This window comes from Apodemus sylvaticus, chromosome 16 (genome assembly GCF_947179515.1).
Source record: "Apodemus sylvaticus chromosome 16, mApoSyl1.1, whole genome shotgun sequence".
Taxonomy (NCBI): domain Eukaryota; kingdom Metazoa; phylum Chordata; class Mammalia; order Rodentia; family Muridae; genus Apodemus; species Apodemus sylvaticus.
This window is the reverse complement of record NC_067487.1, coordinates 32,279,504-32,303,743: the sequence shown is the minus strand read 5'-3', so window position 1 is coordinate 32,303,743 and position 24,240 is coordinate 32,279,504. Positions and strand designations below refer to the sequence as shown.

The following is a 24,240-nucleotide window of genomic DNA, read 5'->3' as shown; positions in this document are numbered from 1 at the left end:
ACCACACAGCCGCCTGCAGCTCTCGTCTCCAGACCTGGCATTTGCCTGAGGCGACCACGGTGCCTAGAGCCCCCATCAGCTTCCCCGGGAGACAGTCGATTTGTCGTGCGCACACGAGCGAGCCATGCTCAGGAGGCAGCTCGCCTGGGGGCACCTGTTGGCTTTGCTTTTCCTCCCATTTTGCCTGTGTCAAGATGAATACATGGAGGTGAGCAGAAGAGCTAATAAAGCGGTGGCCAGGATAGTGCAGAGCCACCAGCAGACTGGCCGTAGCGGCTCCAGGAGGGAGAGAGAGAGAGAGCAGAGCCAAGCTAAAACTGGGACTGTGGATAATAACACGTCTGCAGACCTAAAACCCCTGAGACCAGATGCGCTTCCACACCCTGAGGTAGAGGACCTAGCCCAGATCAACCCATTCTGGGGCCAGGTACTCATGAATTCTCTTCTAAGGATTTCTTTGTAAACTTAATGACTGTGGTTGCTGTTGTTGTAACTAAGATTCTTAGGACTGGTGCTTGTGAGCAGTTTGCGGAGCTGTTTGGGAGTGTCTCTGGGTTGTCCTGGGATTCAACAGGGACTCCTAGTCGCTGGCATGATGTGCTGGGACAGACAGGCCATAGCACTGTTCCACGACAACAGGGAGCCAGAGGAGTCAGTCTCCTTTTGTGTTGGAACTTTTTTTTTCTTTTTATATTTGCTCTGTTGGTGCAGAAAAATTGGGCTGACCTATGTGGAAAGATACATTGCTGTAGATAAGTATTTGTAGGTTCCAAGAGAATTCGTTTCTTTTTAATTCTCTGCAGCAGGGAGAAGCTGCCCTTTGCCTCTGCCAAAAACTGTTAAGCCTGCTGTACTTGGATTTGTTAATTTTCTGTAACGTTTCTCTCCAGTTTTGTTTATTTGTTTTGGAACAGTCTAGGTTGCTATGACTTCTTGTTTAATTTTTTTTTTGTAAACACAGAATTAAAGCATTAAAAGAAAAGGAAGTAGAAAAGACAGCATATTTAAATTACAAGCTGTGTTGTATCATACAGTGTTTCTGGATGACAAACCTTGACTTATTTGTTGGGGCAGAAGCTCAGCATCTCAGGATTTCTTTAACTCTTATTTCTTTAGGCAGCATAGGGATGAGTAAAGGTTTTGGCGTAGTAAGCTGCAAATCAGCAAACTTCAATGTAATCAAGAGCGGCAAAAACAGGAAAAAACGTCTTTGTACTTAGAGCCTAGGCATGAAAAAATGCTGACGTTAACTGGAATGGGAAGAAGGGTTCCTTTAGACTGCACGATCTTCGAAGCAGTGCATATTACCACAAAAACCAGTTGTCTGTCTGCTTTGTAGAGATTTCGGAACTTCTTTTCACATAGTTGCAATCTGAGCCCCTAGCCTGCCAGCTGCAGAACTCAGAAGATCAGGGTCCTGTGGTTGGACTAGAATCCCACACAGCCTGAGACATGCAGCTAGTGAGACTGCAGCGTGCAGTTTCCAAGTCCCTCTGTGGGGCTTTGTCTAGGGGAGATGCAAGCAGAACGCCTCTTTCAGAGACTGTCCTCTCCTCTGATGTTTGCATCAGTGGGCTTTCCAGCAGGATGGATAGTGTCTTTGCTGGCTGTCCGTTAGTGTGCTCACTGTCTTCTTCTCTGATGTTTGCATCAGTGAGCTCTCCAGCAGGATGGGTAGTGTCTTTGCTGGCTGTCCGTTAGTGTGCTCTCCAGCAGGATGGATAGTGTCTTTGCTGGCTGTCCGTTAGTGTGCTCCATTATTTCCTGGCAACCAACACCAACCAGGCTCCTGAAATTCCAGTCATGGTTCTGTTCCACTGTACATTCTAGTCTTCCAGGCCTGAATTCCTGAAGCATTTTCAGATAAAGACCCACTTGAGCTACTCAGGAGATTCAGAGCCAGTAGCATCCTGGAAGCTTCTGGTACCATTCCTACGGTGCCCAGACTGAATTTGGGACCATGAGAAGTTCTTCCTTCTCTCCCAACTTCCCCTATCCTCCTCCTTATGCTAATTCTTCTTTCCCCAACAATTCTTACCCAAGCATTTCCCAGCCTGTACTTTTTCCAAGTTGTAGAACGGAGACTGAGACCATAATACATTCAAACCACCCTTAGGTGATCTATTAGAAACACAATTTTGTTAGTGAACATTCATTCATTTACTCATTCATTCATTCATTCATTTTCCTCAATCTCTTATTTGTGTTTAATTTTTGGTAAGTTTTAAAATTAGCATACAAAGCCATGGGTTTCATTATGACAGTCATGGTACCTTTCTCACAGTCACCTAATTTGTTTTTTGTTAATGTATTAACTAAGTTTGATTAAATTCTATGTGGTTAGCAAGGTCAATGTACCAAGAACACTCTGGAAAAGAGAATTGTGTTGGTCAATGGGTCTTTAAGGCATGATAAAGTAAAAAGAGGAGACAGGGGGATGGCTGTCCACAGCAGAGGTTTGGAGAGTGGTAGGTAAAACCTGTGCTACAGTGAAGACTGAGGGAGCCCATGAGCAGCTGGTGGAGCTGGACCCTGTACTGTGCAGGAGACTGCAAGGATCCGAGTGACCAGATTTGGGGAGGAGAGTGACACATTAGTGAGAATAAAATGTTTCAACCACATTTGGTCCAACTTCTGAGTCCATCAAAAAAAGTAATGGCTTGGTCAGCGTCCTATGCGAGCATTGGACCCAAGTGTAGCGTTCAGTCACTCACCTCAAAAGCCAGGTGACCGCATGCACCTGTAGCCCAGCACCGTGGGTGGGAGGAGGCCTGCAGAGACTGGCAGATCCCAGAAGCTCACTGGCTGGTCAGCCTAGCTTCCGGTTCAGTGCCTCTGTCTTATAAAGTAATGGCAGAGGAAGGATGCTCAAGAGTGATCTCTGGTCCCTGACACATGCACACTCATGAGCACACACGCACACTAACAAATATCCATCTTCCTCCCCCTCTCTTTCCATCTGTCCATCCTTCTGTCCCTCCCTCTCTCCCCCTCCCTCCTTCCCTTCCTCTCTCTTCACTTTACTATTCCATTTTCCCTCCGAACTAGACCTTGAAATACAAGGTGGCCATAGGAAAGAACGTGCAGGAAATGCCATGGGTGGGTTCCTGCAAGGCTCCCAACCAGGGGAACCAGGACCCTGTTACCCTGGTGGCAGCTCTGTGCTCCTGGGGTTACCCCCCCCCAGCTTGGTCATTCACCACTCATCCTTGTTAGCTCAAGTATTGAGGAGCACCACCTCCTTGTGTTCAGATACTAGACTCTGACTAACACAAGCATCAGGGCTCTCCCTTGCCTGAGCTGGCCCCACAGGCAGAGGCAGCTGCTGCCGAGGCCAACTGTCTATTACCCAGGACTCGTGTTTGTTCTCTGAGGGCCGCGTCCCACGTCCTACACATATAATAAAGCAATAAACGTAATAAAATTGTTTAAACAGAACAAAAATTAAAGTTCTTTCGAAATTGTTATTGGAAGTAAAACAAAATAGTATCTTGGCTTGCATCTTAGTGCTGGAAAACAAATTCAGGGCCAACTCAGACTGATGTCGGAATGGTGACTCTTCTAAGGCCACACAGAACTGAGCAGGGACACTGGTCTCAGGGCAATGATTATTCTGTCAGTTCTAAGTGTCTCTGTATCCCATTATGTCCTTACACAAGGACTTCCACACCCTGCTCCCTTTCTCTATCCATGAAATCCAGTATTGGCCAAAGTCTGGATTTCCTGGGGTTTTGAAGCTGTGTTTCACATTAGCAAAGCACAGCAGGAGACGATCACTCTTCTGAGATGTGTGGCTGGTGGGGTTGGCTGTAGTGTTTGATTTCCAAGTGTTGTCACCTCTGATCACGTGTATTAGTTGATTTTTTTTTCCTTATCCATTAATCATTTCTATCTGACTGTGGTTGGTCCTGGCAGAGGCAGAGGCAGAGCTAAGAGTTATCTCCAGCTTTGAGCTCATCATCAACACTGACTTCTGAGCTGTGTGGGCAGAAGGCATAGACCCGGGCGGGCTATTCCCTCAATAGTTTTATAGAAAACTTTAGGGAAAAGGGAAGACAGTGACCATGCCTGTAAGACCAGCCACTAAAAGTGAGGTGTGAGTGTGCAGTGAGGAGAATAGATCCAGCTTTCTCCAGGGAAGGTGTCTAGTGGGAGAGAGAACTTCAAGGTCTTCCCTCCATCACTCACTACCTTACCTTTGTTCTGCCCACTCCATTTCCCCCTCCTTTTCTGTTCGCAATGAATCCCTTAGCAACAATGTGCTGTTTTCAAAACGGTTCAATTATAGCTGGTGTCTAAGAAAGTTTCCGCAAGCATTTTGCATGACACAATCTGAAGGCAGGTTGCCAGTGTAGACGAGAATCCAGAATTCACAAGTTCTGGCTCTCCCTCCACTCAATTCCCTGCCTGGGTCTTCCTTCACAGCAAGCACACACTTCAAAATGTTTTCTTTCTATAAATAAGCATTTTACTGGAAGTCACAGCTTTGCATACTCAGTACCCTTTTGTGCTCACTAAATATTAGTTCACGCAGTAAGGTAAATAGCTTTAAATCTAGAAGAGGGACGTGTGAAGTGTTAAATACCTCAGGTTAAGATTGCGCAGTGTGTAGGTAATAAAAATCCACTGGACAAATGCAGTGAATAGCAGTGTATTGTATTCTTGAAAACTGTCAAGAGTATAGATTTTTGAATGTAGTTACCTTAGGAAAGCAAATGAGGTAATACGTATGTTGACTCAACAAGGACATACTTGCAAATCTCAAAACAGCTGCTGGTATGATCACTATATTCCTACTTCTCAATTAAAACATCAGTGAGCAAATGTATGCTTTGTTTCCTCAGCAGTGTGTGCGCTTCGGAGGTCTGAGAAAGTGGAGAGACAGAGGTTCTAAGACCACTGAAGCCAGGATGAGGGATGCGGTGCCTAGGGGTTCTGCTGAAGTTGCTGCTTGTTCGTATTGAGAGTTACCTTAGTCTAAATGTACCTGGGACTTCTGGGTATTGAGAAAGCAGTTTCTGTGTCCTTTTTGGAATGAGATCCTGCTTTTGCTGGCATAAGCTGACATGGGCAGCCGCTGACCAAGACTGCCACTCTCTCTGCCTGGCCATACTTGCCTCGCAGCATGTCTGTCATGGAATGTCTGTTTCCTGTACCTTTGGTCACCCACTGACCTTACCAACTCCCTAGCCCCCGTGCCATAGATATTCCCAGCATCCTACGATATCTTCTCTGAATGTGACTGTGAATTGATTGAAGTTAAATGTATCTCAGGCCAGAGGACGTTATAATGTCCTTAAGTGCTCTCAAATACCTTTGCCTGAAGTTTCTTTTCCCATTTTTTTTTTCAGTCTCCACAAACCGGAGGGCTGCCCCCAGACTGCAGCAAGTGCTGCCATGGAGATTATGGATTCCGTGGTTACCAAGGGCCCCCTGGACCCCCAGGTCCTCCTGGCATTCCAGGTAAGGACACATGGGTGGCACTGTCATTTCGGTCCATAATGAGTCAGAACTAGGAGCCAAGAGCAAACATTGAAGTGTACTGGGCATGCATGGCAAAGATAAAAGAACTTGGCGGGGGACGTGGGTTCTTCAGGTCAGTTCAAGTGGAACCCTACTTGACAGCATGTATTCTCTACACTAAGAATCCAAACGGCTTCGGGAAGGGAGGCGCTCCAGCACTTGTGGACAGAGCCACTTTCTAGGAATTGAACCACACCAGCACCTAAGCGCCAGTTCCCCTCTGTTACTGTTGCAAGTTCCTGAGATAAGAAACTTAAGAAGAGGTTTATTTCACTCATGCGTCTGGAGGTTTCTCCTCTGGCTGGCTAAGCCTACTTTAGAGACTGTAGTGAGGCCCTACCTCAGGATGGGGGCGCTCTAGTGGATCGAAGCCACTCCCCTCTCAGAAAAACAGCCTAAATCTAAAATGTTTACCTGAAGCCAGAAAGTTAAAGAGCAGAAGAGAACAGGTTCCCACCACCTCCATCAAATCTCACATCCCTTAGCCTTAGTGACCTTTAACCTTCAACTAGACCACACCCCTTAGTGTTTATACCACTTCCCAACAGCACCATACTGGGAACAAGCCTCTAATATGTGGATTTTGTGGTGACATTTCTCTAAGTCACAGCAGCCAGTATTTCTGCCATACTGTATTCTACACAACACTTTAACTTTCTTAAACCTTCTTAAATAGAGGCAGGTAGAGAGGGAAGCTCGTTGGGCTGCTCTGACATCCACTGAGGAGTGTTAACTTTCTGGGCCATTTTAAGTTTAGCCTTTTTTTGTTGTTTTTTTGTTGCTTTTTGTTATTGTTGTTGTTTTTAACTGTTTTTGCTTTTTGTTTTAAATCTCACCAATCTCTGCTGTTTCTTGGCTGATTTTCATGCCTTTCTTGGTCTCATGGACACATGTTGACCGCTAGCACCACACGATAGCACAGTGAACGCTCTTGAGCTCATCAGATCCCTCTAGAGCAGTGGTTCTTAATCTTCCTAATGCTGTGGCCCCTTGATATATACAGTTCGTCATGCTGTGGTGCCCCCCCACACACACACACTTAAGATTACTTCATTATTACTTTGTAACTGTAATTTTGCTAGTTACAAACCATCTCATAAATATCTACTATTTCTGATGGACTTAGGTGACCCCTCTGCATAAGTCTGTTGCCCTCACAGAGGTCATGACACACAGGTTGAGGACTACTGCCATTCTGGATCCACGGGCAGCCTTCTGTGTTGTACTGTCCCAGCCACTTAGGCTCCAGGGCACTCTGCTAGAGTGTTACTATAACAAACTGGATGGGCAAAGGACAGACCCTCCCTCCTATCTGCCCTCACCCCTGAGGAGTCTAAAACAATCCAGTGTTTTACTGAGTTCCTTTGACAAGACCTCTTTTCAGGGTTTGGCCAAAGTCTACTTGTATTGTTTGACTTTGCCTCATTGATGTTAATGTTTACCAAAATATTAACTTTTGTACACTCTCAGATAAGTTCTCATGTGAGGCCAAATTTATAATGAAAACAAGAACAACAACAACAAAAGACAAAACCATGCCCAATATTTAAACCTTTGTCTTGCCCATCAACGGCTATGATTCACAGGGTCAACGATGTGAAATAAGCCTCTTTAGACCCTTCTGGAATCTTTGTTTGACCTCCTCTGAGGTTACAGGGCAAGTTGGCTTTGGTTAAATGTTTCCCATTAGAAAGTGCCTTGGGTCAAAACACTTTAACCTAACAGTCAAAGTTCACTGATCTGAAAGCATTGCAAACTTTGTCCAGTGGCAGATCAAAGATAACACACAAAGTATAATACAAGAGGGCCTGAAGGTTAGCAAACATATGAAAACAAGGAGGTGCAGGATTGTTCCATGAGACAAACTGAACCTTTGAATTTACTACCCAACACTTGATTTTAAAATGCCTATGATATTTTATGAGTTTTTCTACCAGTTACAGATTTGCTTCAAACCTTTGGTAGAAAATTTGAAGGAGATGGAAAAATATACATAACCACAAAATCACCCTTGTCTCATCATCCAGGACTCAATCCATCCATCCATTCCTATCCAGGAAACATAGAAATGATTGCGGATAAAACTAGAGTTAGTTTTTCCTCTATGGATATAATACATAAATACATAATGGCCCACATTGAAATAGTGCAATGCCACCCCTACTTATTTATGAACTTATATCTAAAGATGTCATTGAGGCTTATTATAACATTGATCATTTAAAATATTTTTATAATTCGATAAGAATGGACTATTGCTAAAAGGTAGACATTCTAGCACTGGTGGGTATGTGCTTTTAAAATCTTCACTGCATTCGATGATGATGTGGTGTTGAGTCTTCTACACAGTCTCTCCTTCATTCCATGTGTTACAGAAAAGCATGATTTACAGCCTTGGTTTCTATTGCTCTTTTTAGAGTCCAGTAAAAGAGTCCATCTGATGCCCTTCAGCTATGATGGTCAGGGTTATTATGAATACTCTCCTTTTGAGTTGCGATATTTCTGAAGGAAGGGCCGTGTTTGTCTAGAAAATACATTCTGAGAGGAGTGACCAAGTTTTCTCATACGATTTCTGATTTTTAAAGGAAACCATGGAAACAATGGGAACAATGGAGCCACTGGCCATGAAGGGGCCAAAGGTGAGAAAGGTGACAAAGGCGACCTGGGCCCTCGAGGGGAACGGGGGCAGCACGGCCCCAAAGGAGAGAAGGGCTACCCAGGGGTGCCACCAGAACTGCAGGTAAACCACCCTCCAGGTGACTGCTAACCCTGCCTGAACCTTAGGGACCAGGGACAAAAGGTTTCAGTGAACAAGCCTTCGCTCATCCTGAGGAAATCTCAGGTTCAGTTGGCTCACCTGTGGCAGGATGCCTGCAGCGAGCCTGTGCTGTCAAACACAGCATGGGGAACTTTCTTAGGACGAGGTCTTTACTGAGTGTATGAAATACAACTCTCTCATAGGGCCAGATACGACACAACCATAAATATGAACTCATATCCTAGTGTAATTAGTGCTCAAAATTAAGTATCCGGGAGAAAACTCTGTAGCAAAAGAGACTTTGAGAACTGGCACGCAAAGCTGTTGTTTGAAAGATCAGAGGACAGTGCCGTTTGTTTGGGCAAACACAGATGTTTTCTCCTGGGCACACTGCATCATTGTTCTGGGCTCCTCTTATGCCAGTGTAAAATAAGATGTTCCCTGTGTTACTAGACCTTATTGCAGGGCTCGGGGGTAACTTTTAACAAATACTGTTTAATAATTTCAGCATGCTGGGATTCATATGCCAGTACGAATTAACAAGAAGGGTGGGAAGCCATCTCGGCTAAGGTATTTTTTATGATGGTCGAGAGATATACGAAAACCAGCAACACAGAACATATAGATGGTCTTTTCGTGGAATAGGTAATTTAATGGAAAACACCCTGCACAATCATTATATTTCACCTATTAACCACTTTAACACGATGGTACATTTGAGATGTTGCTTTCTTGTGCTTTATGGAAGACAGACTTAAGACACTTGTGAGGACAACTGATCAAAAAGAGGAGAGGGACTGGCTGATAGCTGCCCAGCCCCAACTGACCCATCTACAACACAACCCCCACACCTAAGGCTCAGAGAGCATCACGGGAGGGGCAGAAAGACTGTTAGTGCCAGAGGACCAGGAAGTCTGGTGTATGATGGTGTCTCCTAGAAATATCTGGAAAGATACACTTAGGAAACCTCATCCATATTGATGAGCACTGACAGACAACGTGCTAACACAAGATGGACGTATCTCTTAGGCTCCAGTTCTAGACAATGAGCTTCAGGCAACAAAACGGGGACACAGGGAGACTCAGCTTTCTTCCAGGATGGGCCCCTAATTGGTTATCCAACACCAAGGGTCGAGTCCTGATAAGATGTGCATTCAAACAACAGTAAAAGGAGCCAGCGGGTTATGTTTATGCTCTTGTGCAGTTATGTATGTAACAATAATCACTGAAGAAGAATTGGAGGAGGAGGGAAGAAGGGTGGCAGAGGAAGGGCTGGAGGGAGGGCCTGGGACAATGAAAAGGAATCTCATTTTCATTTTAAAATTTGCAAACTTAAAAATTAATTAAAAAGGAAGCGTGTGAAGGAGGGGCTTGGACATCCTTTGGACATTAAAGAATTTGTTCTTCTCACTCCTATTTATTTTCAAGGGATCCCCACTGACTTTCAAATGTCCTCCGACACTGTTATCCGGTAATACCATTTCTTGATGGACAGAGCTGATCTAAAGCTCTTCTAATTATTCAGTTTCTATTTTGGAACAGCGGTAGCAGTAACAATGGCAACAGCAGTAAAGGAGAGATAACTGTGACTCAGTCTAAACTGAAGGAACACAGAAACGTGAGGTTCAGATGTAAGCTGAGACTCGGTACCCTATCTTCATATAGATAAGTTACTCCCCAGCCCCCTGGGTCACGTGGTCGGAGCTGGGAGCAGGTTTCTTAGAACAGTGGTTCTCGTGGATTGAGCTGAGGCTGTCAACATTTTCTAAACACACCATCAGACACGAGCCACAGGTGGGGCTGCTCACAGTAATTGCCTCTCTGGTTCTCTTGAATTTTCTGCTCCAATTTATTTGATTTTATGCAAAATTATGCTCAGAAAATTTGCTTTTCCAATAGTAAGGTGTCTGAATTTTGAATTTAACCACTTTTTCCATATTTTGGAAAACTGCGAACTTCTCTTTTGCTTTTTAAAGATGATGCATACAATACCCTTTTATCACAAAGAAAAATAATGAAACGTGTGCAAAACAAAGCGAGTTCAGAGACAATCACTCTAGTATACAGTCATGTAACTTATATAAATTATTTTTCTTAAAAAGGAGGAGCTCAGTGGCACAAGGGGCACAGTCACAGAGGGCGACTTAAAACTGGCCAGGCTGGCCCGAAGCTCACGGGTGTGGCTGCTGCTTCAGTCTCCCGAGCTGCTGGAATTACAGCCCTGTGTTATACCAAGTCCAGGCAATATTCTTAAGCATACATGAGCATACGGTGTTATTTATCACTGTTTCACGAATGGCGATATTTCATGAACAGTTCTACTCATACAGATGAATGGAACGCTACAACGTTAAAATGAATATTTTAATTCATTTTCTGGATACAAAACTGATACGTTCTCACTTGAAAATTGTAATAAGAAAGAAAAATTTTTATACGAAACTACTATGGCACGAACCCTGTCAGTAGTAATTTTGTGGATGTTCTTTTAAAACATTTTAAATTACATTTGTTTGTTTGGAGGGGGCATACACCTGCCATTGCACATGGTCGAGGTCAGAGGCGAGGCTAACTTTTGAGGAGTTGGTTCTCTACATCCATCATGGGGTTTGGGAGCCAAACTCAGGTCATCATGCCTAATAGCAAGCACCTTTACCTGCGTAGCCATCTTACCAGCCATTTATGCATCTTCTCATGGATATGTCTCTCCGGGTGACTACAGGACAACCCCACTTACAAAGACACACATATCGAAGTCTGATATTAAGTCACAGTAATCTTGCATTGCCTCCTTTTTATACTTTCTTAAGGTTAACACAAGAAGTTGTTCAATTGTCAGCTTCTCTAATCACTTAATATACAAATGTACTTCTAATATCTACAGTCTGAGAATTTTATCCAACATTTTCCAGTTTTACTTGATGACAGAATTTTGATATTTTAAAAAGTATCACTTAAAGGATAGTAGTTTTTGAACTGTAGAACTGTCAATGCAGACTAATATCACACAGCATAAAACACTTTAAATTACTATAATTCACTTACTTATTTGCTTACTGCCTGGTATTTATAGCTAAGATTACCATCATAGGTAATATTGAAATAAATCTATCTGTCTAAGAATGTTTTTCTTTATGACAAATTGCCTACGGACTGACCACCAGCTCTGTCCTTAGATTGCGTTCATGGCCTCTCTAGCAACTCACTTCAGCAATCAGAACAGTGGCATCATCTTCAGCAGCGTTGAGACCAACATTGGAAACTTCTTCGATGTCATGACTGGGAGATTTGGGGCCCCTGTGTCAGGTGAGATAAAGGTCAATGGATGAAGCCATTGTAAAGAGAAACCAGGCAGGAGGGAGAGAGAGAAGACAAGGCAGTGGAATGAGAGGGAGAGGGGACTGGGGAGAAGAAAGGCAGGAAGGAAAGGAGAAGATGACTGAAAGGAAGAGAGGGGCGGGTGGAAGGAGGAGGGAGGGAAGGAGAGGACGGGGAGGTGGGAAGGAGGGAGGATGAGAAGGGAGACGGGAGGGAGGGAGGGAGGGAAGAACAGAGGAAGGAGGAAGCAGCTCATAGTCTCCCGAATGCCAGGTAACTGTTAAAATCTGAATGGAGTTTAAAAAGGAACCCAAACAATGACTATGGTGACAAAGATTATTAACTTGTATTTGGCTGGAACCAAGTAATCCTGAGACATCCCAGACACAGCTGATTTTCAAAGACCCCAGGATGTAATCCTCAGAGTCTGACTGTGTGGCAACTGTATTCCTTTGTTACTACATCAAAGGATGCTTTCTAATATTAAAAATTGAGTAGAAAATGCAAAAAGATTTTTACAGCTTATAAAAATATATTAACCTTATTACATGAAAGCTAACATACTCTATATTCTGAATATAGTTTGCTTTATTTAAAGAAAAGACTTGACAAAAATTTTAAAAATCTTTCCATGTGATGACTTTTTTTTTTTTTAAAGAATAATGAATGTAGCCATATATTCCTCTTGTCAGAAGAGGGAACCACTTATTTCCCTATGAGGTTAACAAAGTCTTTGAAATGTCTGGACAGCTGACTGATTAAAAGCACAGAAAACCCATTGTTTAATTGCTAACGTTAAAGTTATTTAGACTTATAAAAAGAAAAAAATTGTCAGATTTTCACACTCATTTTAGTCTGTTTCCTCTGATGTTTACATTTGAGGTAACTAAAATCTGATTACCGAAACAAATAAATCCACAGGGCACCATACTGTCACTGGTTTTGGAATTTATTCAGAATGCATTAGTGCTGTCCTTTGGACGTGGAATGTTCACCACAGGCTTGTACGTTTGGATACTGGGTCCCTACTGGTGGCCATCTTGAGAGGTGGTGGGACCTTTAGGAGGTTGGTCTTGATGAAGGAAGATCACTGGAGACAGGTTTAGCATCACTTCCTATGTGCTCTGCTTCCTGACTACAGAGCCAACATGACATCTACCTCATGCTCTTGATACCTAGCTTTCCATGCAGTAATGTACGGCATCCTTTCCTAAGCTGCGAGCCAAAATGAATCCCCCTCCATTGAGTTGCTTCTTGTCAACTATTAGTTAAAAGCAATGAGAGAAGTGATACAGGAAATTGGTATGTTTCCGAAGGGTAGCCATTGCTGTGCTCAGCCTCTCTATGTGGTTCGCAGGCACTTGGAGCTTCTTTGTAGGAGGAATGTGGAAGAGTTTGGAACTGCAAGTCACAGAAGTTCTAGAATGATGTCAGTGGGACTTAGTGGGGGTTTCTGGTGGTGTTTTGGAAAGTCAGAATGCTCACCGAAATGTAGAGCTAAAGAGGGAGCTGATGCAGGGTGGGGCAGAGTGGGGTGGGGCGGGGCCGGGGTAACTAAAGAGGTTCTTGATCCTATACTGCCACTCAGGGAAGTGTTTTCCCAGGGTCAGTCTCAAAGGCACATAGAGGCTACTATGGCTGTGGTGCAAGGTGGGCTAGACTGTATTTCAAGCTGGCAGTAGAAGTTGGCAGCATTATTCTCATGGTTTTTCCCCCCCAGACATTAATGATATGAGATTAAAGGGGTTGTGGGTTGTTTTGCGGTCCTGTGCCAAGAGTATAGAAAGCCACCAAGGCCATATAATGTTTGCAGGGCTAGAGTTCCTACAAGGAGGATTTGATAGGCCATTTCATGAAGCTGTGGAGGTGAAGTTCACTGCAACAGAGCCCCTAGAACATTGGAGATGCTGGACTTGCTACAAAAATTGAGGTTCTCCAGCAAGCAAAGTTGCAAGCATAGAGCAGATCCGCCCTAAGAGAAAAACCATGTATGCTACAGGCAGCAGAATTGGAAGGGTGGAGCAGCCAAAGCCCTTCAGAGGCAGACTTCTACCACAGACCTCAGATCCCAGACTGGGAGGGAGCTGTAGGGTCTGGTGCTTGCCCTAGTAGGCTTTGGTTTTGCTTTCATTCCTTCCTTGTAGAATGGAAATCTTTACTCTGTGCCATTGTGCTGCAAGTATGTAACTTAGCTTTGACCTGTGCAGAGACTCAGTTACGTGAATATTTCATTCTTAGAAGATGCTGTACACTTGTGATCAGAGTTGGGACTGTTAAAGACAGTGGAGAGTTTAAAAACTGAAGTGAGTGGATTTAGTATTGTGAGACAGCCATGAGCCTGTGGAGCCCTGTAGCAGAAGGTGTAGGGTGAATGTGGAATGTCTCCTGTGAGGTCATGTCTGAACACTTGGTGCTCAGATGGTGGCACTTGTTTGCAAGACTGTGAAGCCTTTAGGTGGGAGCCTTGCTGGAAGAAGTAGGTCACTAGGGCAGGCCTAGAGGTTTTGTCTGGCTCCATGTTCTGTCTGTTCTCTGCTTTCTGCTTGCAGAGGCACTGGGTCACATGGCATGCTGGTGATGTCATACTTTCTATGCCATGATAGACTACATTCTTTTTAACATGTAAGCCCAAATTAACTTTTTCTCCCTTGAATTGCTTCTTGTCGGGTATTTGGTCACAATTATTGGAAAAATAATGAATATAACCAGATTTCCCGATGTCCCTAGTTTTAGTTCCTTGTCTTGTCTGGCTCTTTTCTCCCACAGGCTCTTGAATTCTGTTTTATAAACGCCATTTGCATTATGGGTATATTTACAACTCAGAATGAGGAAGCTTTTGGCGATATCATCCATCTAGTATGTGGTGATATCTCCTTTCAGTGCCAGTAATCCATTGGATAATTCTTGTTGTTTCTACTTTTAAAAATTAGCTGACTACTGAGTGAACTGGCATCTTCTAGATCAGCTATTTGTAGGGGAAGGAACCAGGCAACCTTGAACATATGGCATTTCAGTGCCTCCTCTTGTTGCCAGGGGACTGATTTCTTTGTATTTATTCTTCTCTCATACAATATATCCCAACCAGACCACCAATTCCCCCTCCTTCTTCTCCTCCCCTCAGAAAAGAGCAGGTTTCCCAGGGATATCAACTGAACACTGCATAACAAAAGTCTTAAGTGGGGCTCCTCTGTGTTTCTCCTTTGAGACCACTGTTCCTAGGCCTCTGCATACTTCCTGAGGAATACTTATGAACCAGCTTTGACGATCCTGGCTTTCAGGAGTCTTGTTTTGGCTGTCAAATCCTGACATCTACATCCTGACCACTACAGAAACACTTAAGCACCCGATATTTTTTCTAGCCAACTGCCTCTGTAGGCTTGATCCCAGGACTGTCCTTTCAATATTTTAGAGTGGCCCTTCTCCACCAGGGAGGAGTTGAGATCTATCTCCATGAGATCTCAGAAGCCCTGGCCAGCCTTCTGCTGCCTTGGGTAGCACCTTTACATATCTGGACTTTATTTTCTTCAGTGTTCTATCTAGCTTTGCATAAATTTGACAATTTTTCAATTTCTGCTTTTCAGTTTCTTTCTTCCCCTCCAGGGTATATATAGAAGAAATAAAAAACTTGTAATGAATGAAGTGTCTGTGTTAAGTTTACACACATGATTTTAATGTGTGCTTTGGTTTATTCCATCCCATTTAAGTAAGAAATGGCCTATGGCATGCAACTACAGAGACAATCTCTTATTATACATCAGTCAGTGTTACTTTTTGTGGCTTTTTTTTCCTGAGGGAGTTTTTATTTTCCTGTAACAATTTTTGCCAATCATGATCAGTGCCACAGATAAGTGCCTGGCCATCCTGGGTTAATAATCTCACTGAGTTCAGCGACATTATAATCAAAGCATAAGGATGAAAGGCTTTTTCAGCTTGCCTGGTTGGACACCATTCTGATGATTCCTTCTCTGGACTACTTATTCCTTAGCCTCATCAATGATTATGAGCAGATGATCATCTTTCTCACTTTTAAGATCAATAAGACAGAAAAAGTTGATGTTTGCAGTTGCAGCTCCACAAAGACCTGAAACCCAGATTATGGGGGGAGGGGCGGTCCCCTTTCTTTGTAGAAAGTGGCAGAGGTTCACTTCTGCAATTTTAAGAGTTTCATTATTTGCCATCTGGTTTCTTAATCTGCTCTAAGTGTTTCTGCAATCTATTTCTATTCATAGCATCCTTTTTGGAAGGCAGACTAGTGTATTTTCCTGTCATTTTGATTGTACATTTATTTTTTGGAGGCACTGAAGGTACAAGAAGAAATTCTTATAAAATGTAAAATGCTCAACACTTAAAAGTTATTTCTTGAAGTCTTTCATTTTTCATCTGTCTTTGCCTTTCATCTATGACTTACTCTCTAGGTAAATGAATAGATATCACTGATTGTCATCAAATATGAATCCCTGACACTTCACAGGGCATAATTGTTCTTTTGTAACTTGGCTCAACATCAGAGGAAGAATTATGATAGCCTGAGAGCTGATATTGTCATAGAAAACAAATAGATATTTGAAAAGAAATAGGAATGGCCCCATCGCTTCTTTAGTTTTGTTTTGTAGCTATTTCTGGGTTTTTCTCTTGTATAGCCAGCAGCTCAAAAACTAACATAGAAATCAGTAAGATGATAACTTTAAAATTTTTTTTCTATATTCTTTGTTTACATTCCAAATGCTTTCCCCTTTCCCAGTTCCCCCCTCCCCATTTCGCTGTCCTGGTACTCCCCTACAATGCTGGATCAACTCTTTTCAGAACCAGGGCCCTCTCTTTCCCTCTTCTTGGGTATCATTTGATATGCTAATTGTGTCTTGAGAATTCAGAGCTTCTGGGCTAATATCCACTTATCATTGATTGCATTTCAGGTGTATTCTTTTGTGATTGGGTTACCTCACTTAGGATGATATTTTCCAGTTCCTACCATTTGCCTAGGAATTTCATGAATTCATTGTTTTTAATTGCTGAGTAGTATTCCATTGTGTAAGTATACCACATTTTCTGTATCCATTCCTCCATTGAGGGACATCTGGTTTCTTTCCAGCTTCTGGCTATTATAAATAAGGATGCTATGAACACAACGGAGCATGTGTCCTTATTGCATGCCAGGGAATCCTCTGGGTATATGCCCAGGAGAGGTATAGTAGGGTCCTCTGGAAGTGTAATAGCAAAGTGTTGTGGCTGAATTAAAGTTAGATAGTTTTATTTACACATCACTTTTCTGATTTACAATAGTCACATGAGAAATCTCCTGAACAGTTTCTTTAGAACTCTGAAACATTTATTCTGTGCTCTAATATTTCATCACCTTGGCTAACATTTGCGGGATGCAGTTGTCCATTTTAATGTCATGTTTGACTCATTTTATTAAGGACTATTTTAATCTTACTAAGTATAAACAGGAAATACATTAGGAAAGTTCAAAATAAAGCACTTTCAAGGTGAGCAGATGAGAGGATATTCATACAAACAGGCCATGAAGAAACTACACGATACCCAGGACATAACAAAGCTGGACGCGAGATCCCGTGACGTACCATCTATGTTTAAGTGAATGAGTAAACCCTCCCTTTCCAGGCGTGTATTTCTTCACCTTCAGCATGATGAAGCACGAGGACGTAGAAGAAGTGTATGTGTACCTTATGCACAATGGCAACACCGTCTTCAGCATGTACAGGTACGTGATGTCTTCTATCACAGGTCTCGTGATGCTGCTGTAACTTGAACATGGCAAGTCTACATACAGGGAAGGGTTTGGGAATCAACAGCCTAATGTCTCAGCTTTGTTCTTCATGGGAACCCCTATGTTGGGTCAGATTGTGACCTTGTTTCCCACCTCAGCTAAACAGCCCAAGCGCAGCAAGAAACTAGGGCATTTGATGTGCAGGAGGGCACTACCTACTGTTCTCATCTCTGTGACCAAGTACCAGGCAAGAAGTCACTTAAGGGAGGCTCTAATTTGTATATTAGACTGAGAAGATTCAGCCTGGCACAGCAAGGGAGGCATGAGAGAGTTTCTTGCAGGAGCTGCATGGACTAGCATCCCTCATGTCTCAGTGGACCAGGGACGGAGAAAGGCAAGCAGGAAGGATCTAGGGCTGATATGCACTCAAGGGAGCACTGCTGTAACCCACTGACTCCAGCTAGGCTCTGCCTTCTAACGAGTCCACAACACATTGGACCTCCCAACACGTTCCACCACCTGGGGACCAAGCGTTCAAATGTCCACAAGGAGAACATTTTCTATCAAAGCCATACCAAGGAGAGGATGAATTCTGAACATCTAGCCCCCTCCAGGCCCTTGATTTCCAACTATCCATCCAGCTCTTCCTCCTTCCTGTCAGAGGACACATGTCTCTGTCTTGGTCTCCATGGGAGATGGCCCAAACCAATTCAAACGTAGAACTCAGAGATGAATAGTCCTTCTCATACATCAGCCTCTCAGTCGGGGTTCTCTCTGGCTTCTGGTTCTCTCCTTTGGGGGACACTTTCCCTCTACTTTTCTCCATGCTCACATCCAAAGTGGTGTGCTAAGTTTTAGGTTTTTTTTTCTTGTTCCACTTCCTGCTGGTGTAGATCTGAGAACCAAGTCAAATGTCCCAAGTCTCTCTACCAGGCTGGGTCTCCAGCAGCAGTTTCCTTAGACACAGACACATAAGGCTTTGGCTCTGCTCACTCTCAGCCAGTGACACGTGTTAGTGAATCATATCCAGTCCACTTTTGGACAGTTTTTAGCCTGTTACCCTTGTCACCCATTGTTTGTATTTTTCTAAATATAGTTATCATTTATTACCAAAGACATTTTAAAGTGGTAGATTTGGTTAGAAAGGCATCGTTCTCTATTTATGAGGTACATAGAGTGTGACGCTGAATGAAAGTTCCTAATGGGAACACATCAGCTCTATCCCTGCTCTTCCAGGTATAAATGAACTTGGTTTTATTATTCAGCCTTGCTAGGGCCCTGATTGTTTAGAGTCTATCTCTCAAGCATGTTGTTATTTTCCAAACTCATCTTTTAAAGAAACATCTTCTAAAAGCTGCAAAGAGTATTTGCCTCTTTTGAATACTTTGTCTTAGGTGGTGTGTATACCAGGTGGTCTATGTTACTATACTCTTTCCCAATGTCTTCTAAGTATCATATGATGTCTTAGTTACTGTTACTGTGAAGAGATACCATGACCAAGATGACTTATATAACAAAATATTTAGTTGGGGCCTTCCTTACCACTTCCTAGGCTAAGTCCATGAAGCTCATGGTGGGAGCGTAGCAGCAGGCAGGCAACCATGGCACTGGAGCAGTGGCAGAGAGCTAACACCATCCTGTTTGCAGGAGTAGGGGAAGAGAATGAGTCTGATATGGGCTTTAGAAAGCTGTTCCTCCATGACACACCTCCAACAAGGCCGTATCTCTGAAGTAGTCCATCAACTAGAAATAGGCATTCAAATACATAAACCTATGGGGGCCATTCACATCCAAGCCACCAGACACAAGTCTTTATCTTCCTAGCTCATAATGTTTAATTCCACATTGCCTCCTGTCTGACTGTTAGTTAGCAAATGCAATATATTTTCATTTTAGCTGCTGACAGTCTCTTTGTTGGATATCAGATTCCAGATTGGCAAGAAGGAACTAAATTGTTCTAATAAAGACTCTATGTAAAGGTTCAAAGATAGTAGAGCTTTCCTTCCTCCTCATCTAACAGTGCAGAGAGGCTTGATAAGAGTCTGGGTATATGTTTCCAGTCTGAGCAGGGGTAAGAGAATTCCCTTCTACATAGTAATCTTCAAGAACCCAGATGTTTATGAATGGCTTTCAAGACTATTATAGTAATTGCTGTTGATCATCTAAAGGCAAGGAAAAGGGAAGAAGGGGGTAGGTTTCATTGGACAGTTCTAGGAGTGGTTCATGCTATTTCCACTTGCATGCCATGTAGAGAACACATGGCCACACCTAAAGCATAGTGGAAGATATGGTCCAGAATATGCCCAAGGCCTGGGTTTGCACTGCAAAGATTAACTAGTGTGTCCCTCTTTTTCTTTCCAGCTATGAAACAAAGGGAAAATCAGATACTTCCAGCAACCATGCAGTGCTCAAGTTGGCCAAAGGAGATGAAGTCTGGCTAAGAATGGGCAACGGTGCCCTCCATGGGGACCACCAGCGCTTCTCCACCTTCGCAGGCTTTCTCCTCTTTGAAACTAAGTGATGAGGAAGACAGGACAGCAATTTGTAGCTGAGCTAGGGTCGTTAGGATCTGAGGGATGTTGAGGTTGGGGGTTCTATATGGAGCATTTAACTGTTGCATTGGTTACACTGTTACTCATTCTAATGGCATACCAATGATGTTGGATGCTTCAGGGTATGAGGAGGATAGACCACAAGGTAATCTTCCCAGATGACCTTGGGAACTACTCGGCATCTTCATCACTCTTCTCTACATGTCTAAAGGGATTGCCACCTGATACAGGTTGGAAATAAGCGTTCACCTCAAAGAATGCATTTGCAAAGAGTTTTGGTGCTTTGTTTAAATGTAGTATTGGCTTTGGAGTCAAGCAAGTTTTGAGCTTGTTGTTCTTCATAATGTTTCAGAGAAAGGCCTGATGATGACGGGGCTAGGGCAAGAATAAGGGCACTTACCAGAATCTACATAGGAGAAACACTTCTGAAGTCTCGACTGGGAACTAGCATTTGGTTTAGTGCGTTTTATTCTTATATTCGTTAATAAAATACATTTAGTCATTTCAGATAACCTTTAAATAGTACACTTATTTACAATGCTCACAAATATCTGGCTCCTCTTTTAAAAAAACAAACAAAAAATTCATGTAGATAATATTGAGTTCTACTGAGTTTTCAGATACAAAATTTTCTCACATCTGGCTTGCCACATCTTCTCTTTGCCATTGCATTATTGGGGCTGTGGTAGAGCTCTCTTGACTCTGCACAACCAGCTGAGGTAAGATTAAGTTGGTATAGTACAGATGTTATCACTTTTTTTTAAATTTGGGAATTATCCTCAAATTTTTATATACACCATGTTATATTGAATGGGCTGTAAACTTAAACACAGGCAGACAAATGGATGCAAAAAAACAAGTGTGTTCCATGTATGAGATCCATAATAATACATCTTAAAGGTTTTCAATAAAATTGATATTACTTTCTCTATTATCATACTTGACTAATGTTCACAAATCAGCTTTAATATGCCACAGTGTTGTTTTTTTCCTAACTCTTCCCATCCCAGGATCTAAGAAAAAGGATTAAATTTGCCACCAAAACACCATTATAGAATGTGCCATAAGTTGACACAGATAGTCACACACACACACACACACACACACACACACACACACACACACAAAGCTGAGGCTCAAACTCCCAAGACCTTGGACATGCTAGGCATATGTTATTCCACTGAGCTACATCCCCAGTATCCATGTTTGTTTCATTGAAGAAAGTATCACTGCAATGACTTTACCCTGGTGTTAAATCATATTTAAAATACACCAGTGAAATTCTTATCTGAAAAGTAGCATGTAATCAATTCTCTTTAAAGTAGTGAGTCCTTAATTTAATTTCTACAAAAATTTAAACTTATACACTGGCTTTTTTTCAATATATTCTTTATTTACATTTCAAATGATATTCTCTTTCCCAGATCCATCCTCCCTGAAAGTCCCATAAGCCCTCTTCCCTCCCCCTGTTCCCCAATCACCTCCTTCCTGTTTCCCTGTCCTGGTCCTGGTAATCTCCTACACTGCTGCACCGAGACTTTCCAGGACCAGGGGCCTTTCCTTCTTTCTTCTTGGGAATCATTTGATATGTGAATTGTTTCTTGGGTATTCTGAGCTTCTGGGCTAATATCTGCTTATCAGTGAGTGCATACCATGTATGTTCTTTTGTAATTAGGTCACCTCACTCAGGATGACATTATCCAGTTCTACCTACTTGCCTAAGAATTTCATGAATTGTTTTTAATGGCTGAATAGTACTCCATTGTGTATATATACACCACATTTTCTGTATTTATTTTTCCATTGAGGGATATCTGGGTTCTTTCTAGCTTCTGGCTATTATAAATGGGGCTGCTATGAACATAGTGGAGCATGTGTCTTTATTACATGCTGGGGAACCCTCTGGGTATATGCCCAGAAGTAGTATAGTGGGGTTCCCAGTAGTATCATGCCCAGTTTTCTGAGGAAATCCCAGACTGATTTCCAGAGTGGTTGTACCAGCTTGCAACCCCACCAGCAGTGGAGGAGTGTTCCTCTTTCTCCACATCCTCACCAGCACCTGTTTTCTCCTGAGTTTTTGATCTTGGCCATTCTGACTGGTGTGAGGTAAAATCTCAGGGTTGTTTTGATTTGCATTTCCTTGATGACTAAGGATGTTGAACATTTCTTTATGTGCTTCTCAGCCATTTGATATTCCTCAGGTGAAAATTCTTTGTTTAGCTTTGTACCCCATTTTTAATAGGGTTATTTGGCTTTCTGGAGTCTACCTTCTTGAGTTCTTTGTATATCTTGGATATCAGCCCTCTGTCAGATGTAGGGTTGGTAAAGATCTTTTCCCAATTTGTTGGTTGCCATTTTGTCCTTTTGACAGTGTCCTTTGCCTTACAGAAACTTTGTACATTTATGAGGTCCCGTTTGTCAATTCTTGATCTTAGAGCATAAGCTATTGGTGTTCTGTTTAGGAAAATTTCCCCATACACAGGCTTTTAAATCATAGATTTCCTTCAATTTATCACCCTTCAGCTGGAGGCAATGAGAGTGAAGTAAGTAGGGCTGTCCCATTAGCCAGGTCACTGGCTCCCATGTTTAGTCCAACCTTTGACCACAACCTTTAGATGTTTAGTCCAACCTTTTTATCCACAAACATGTTTAATGCCTTCCTAAGTCTGCACATACCACAAACATTTCATTGACAAGCAAAAGATATGTTATATACCAACCAAGGAGATTTCAAATCTGAAGAGTATCCACTATCTACTAAGTGTCCTGGAGGAAGATTCGGTCATAGATAAAACTGTCACAAGAAAACTTGCACAAGCCTATGTGGAAATAAACACACTTTTGTTGATTGTGTGTTTTAAAAAATGTTCTTAATTACAATGGTCACACAGTGACTGTCATGAATAGCCATACAACTCAGAGACACATAAGACACATAGACAGCGAGGTCCCTTGTCTCCACAAGACCCCACTTTCAGTTACTCCACAGCCTCAATCTTTCGAGACATAGTGATTAGAGGGTCCCTTTTAAGACCTAGGTATCTCCAAATGGATGGGTCTTCATCATACACCCACGACGTTTATTTTCATTATTTATTTATTCGCTATATATCCCAATGTCAGCACCCCCATCCCAGTGCCCCCTCACACAGCTCCCTCCTTCCCCCACTCTCCCTTCCTCTTTCCTCTAAGAAGGGTGAGCATCTTCCCACCCCCCCCACACACCAAATATCGCCCCACCCTGGCACATCAAGTCACTGCAGGACTAGGTACTTCCTTTCCCACTGAGGCTAGACAGGGGCACAGAGTCCACAGGCAGGAAAAAGATTCAGGGACAGGCCCTGTTCCAGTTGTTGGGGACCCACATGAAGACCAAGCTGCACATCTGCTACACATATGCATGGAGCCTAGGTCCAGCCCATGCTTGCTCTTTGGTTGGTGCCTCAGACCAGGCTACTAGACTCTGTTTGTCTTTCTATGGTGTCCCTATCCTCTTTGGGTCCCTCAATCCTTTCCCCAATTCTTCCACAAGACTCCCGGAACATCATCTAATGTTTGGCTGTGGGTCTTTGCATCTGTTTCCATTGGCTTCTGGGTGGGGCCTCTCAGAAAACAGTTACACTAGGTTCCTGTCTACAAGCATAACACAGTATCATTTATAGTGTCAGGGATTGGATATTGCCAGTGGGATGGGTCTCAATTTGGGCCAGTCATTGTTTGACCATCCCCTCTGTCTTTGCTCCATCTTTGTCCCTATACATCTTGAAGGCAGGACACAACAATTTGGGTCAAAGATGTTGTGGGCTGGTTGCTGTCCTTATCCCTCCACTGGGAGTTCTGCCTGGCTACAGGAAGTGGCCACTTCAGCTCAGTCTCCGCCATTGTTAGGAGTCTCAGCTAGAGTCACCCCCATAGACCCCCTGGGGCATCCCCTTGTCTGAGGTCTCTGGCACATCCTAGAGTTTCCCCTGCCGACCGGCCCACCACAGATTTCATTTCTTTCTCCATGCTTTCACCACACCCAATCCTCACGCACCTCCATCCCTTCTCTCACCTAGGTCTATACTTCTGTCCCATATCTATTTTGTTTCCCCTTTTGAAAAAGGTTCAAGCATCCTCCCTTGGCCTTTCCTGTTCTTTGGCTTCTTTGGGTGTATGGACTGCAGGGTGGTTATCCTGTACTTTATGGCAAATATCCACTTATAAGTGAGTACATACCAAGCATGGTTCTAGGTTACCTCATTCAGGATAATAGTTTCTACTTCCCTCCATTTGCCTGTGAAATTCATGGTGTCCTTGTTTTTAATAGGTGAGTATTCCATTGTGTGAATGACCCACATTTTCTTTATCCATTCTTTGGT

The 24,240-nt window shown here is 43.0% G+C and overlaps 1 protein-coding gene across 1 annotated transcript; it reads left to right on the top strand.

The window, feature by feature from the left end:
• The first annotated feature begins 42 nt into the window (after positions 1-42).
• C1qtnf3 (C1q and TNF related 3) lies at positions 43-20,722 on the top strand. Its single transcript, XM_052160104.1, has 6 exons — positions 43-208; positions 5,352-5,463; positions 8,109-8,263; positions 11,458-11,587; positions 17,222-17,321; positions 19,689-20,722. The coding sequence occupies exons 1-6, from the start codon at positions 125-127 to the stop codon at positions 19,846-19,848; spliced, it is 741 nt and encodes a 246-aa protein (XP_052016064.1). The 5' UTR covers positions 43-124; the 3' UTR covers positions 19,849-20,722.
• Positions 20,723-24,240: the final 3,518 nt, after the last annotated feature.

Bases quoted from the DNA above. Each gene is read 5' to 3' on its own strand.
- C1qtnf3 (XM_052160104.1), top strand. From the start codon at position 125: ATGCTCAGGAGGCAGCTCGCCTGGGGGCACCTGTTGGCTTTGCTTTTC. The intron at 5,464-8,108 runs GTAAGGACACAT...TGATTTTTAAAG, and splicing joins AGGTCCTCCTGGCATTCCAG to GAAACCATGGAAACAATGGG. The intron at 8,264-11,457 runs GTAAACCACCCT...CTCTGTCCTTAG, and splicing joins GGGTGCCACCAGAACTGCAG to ATTGCGTTCATGGCCTCTCT.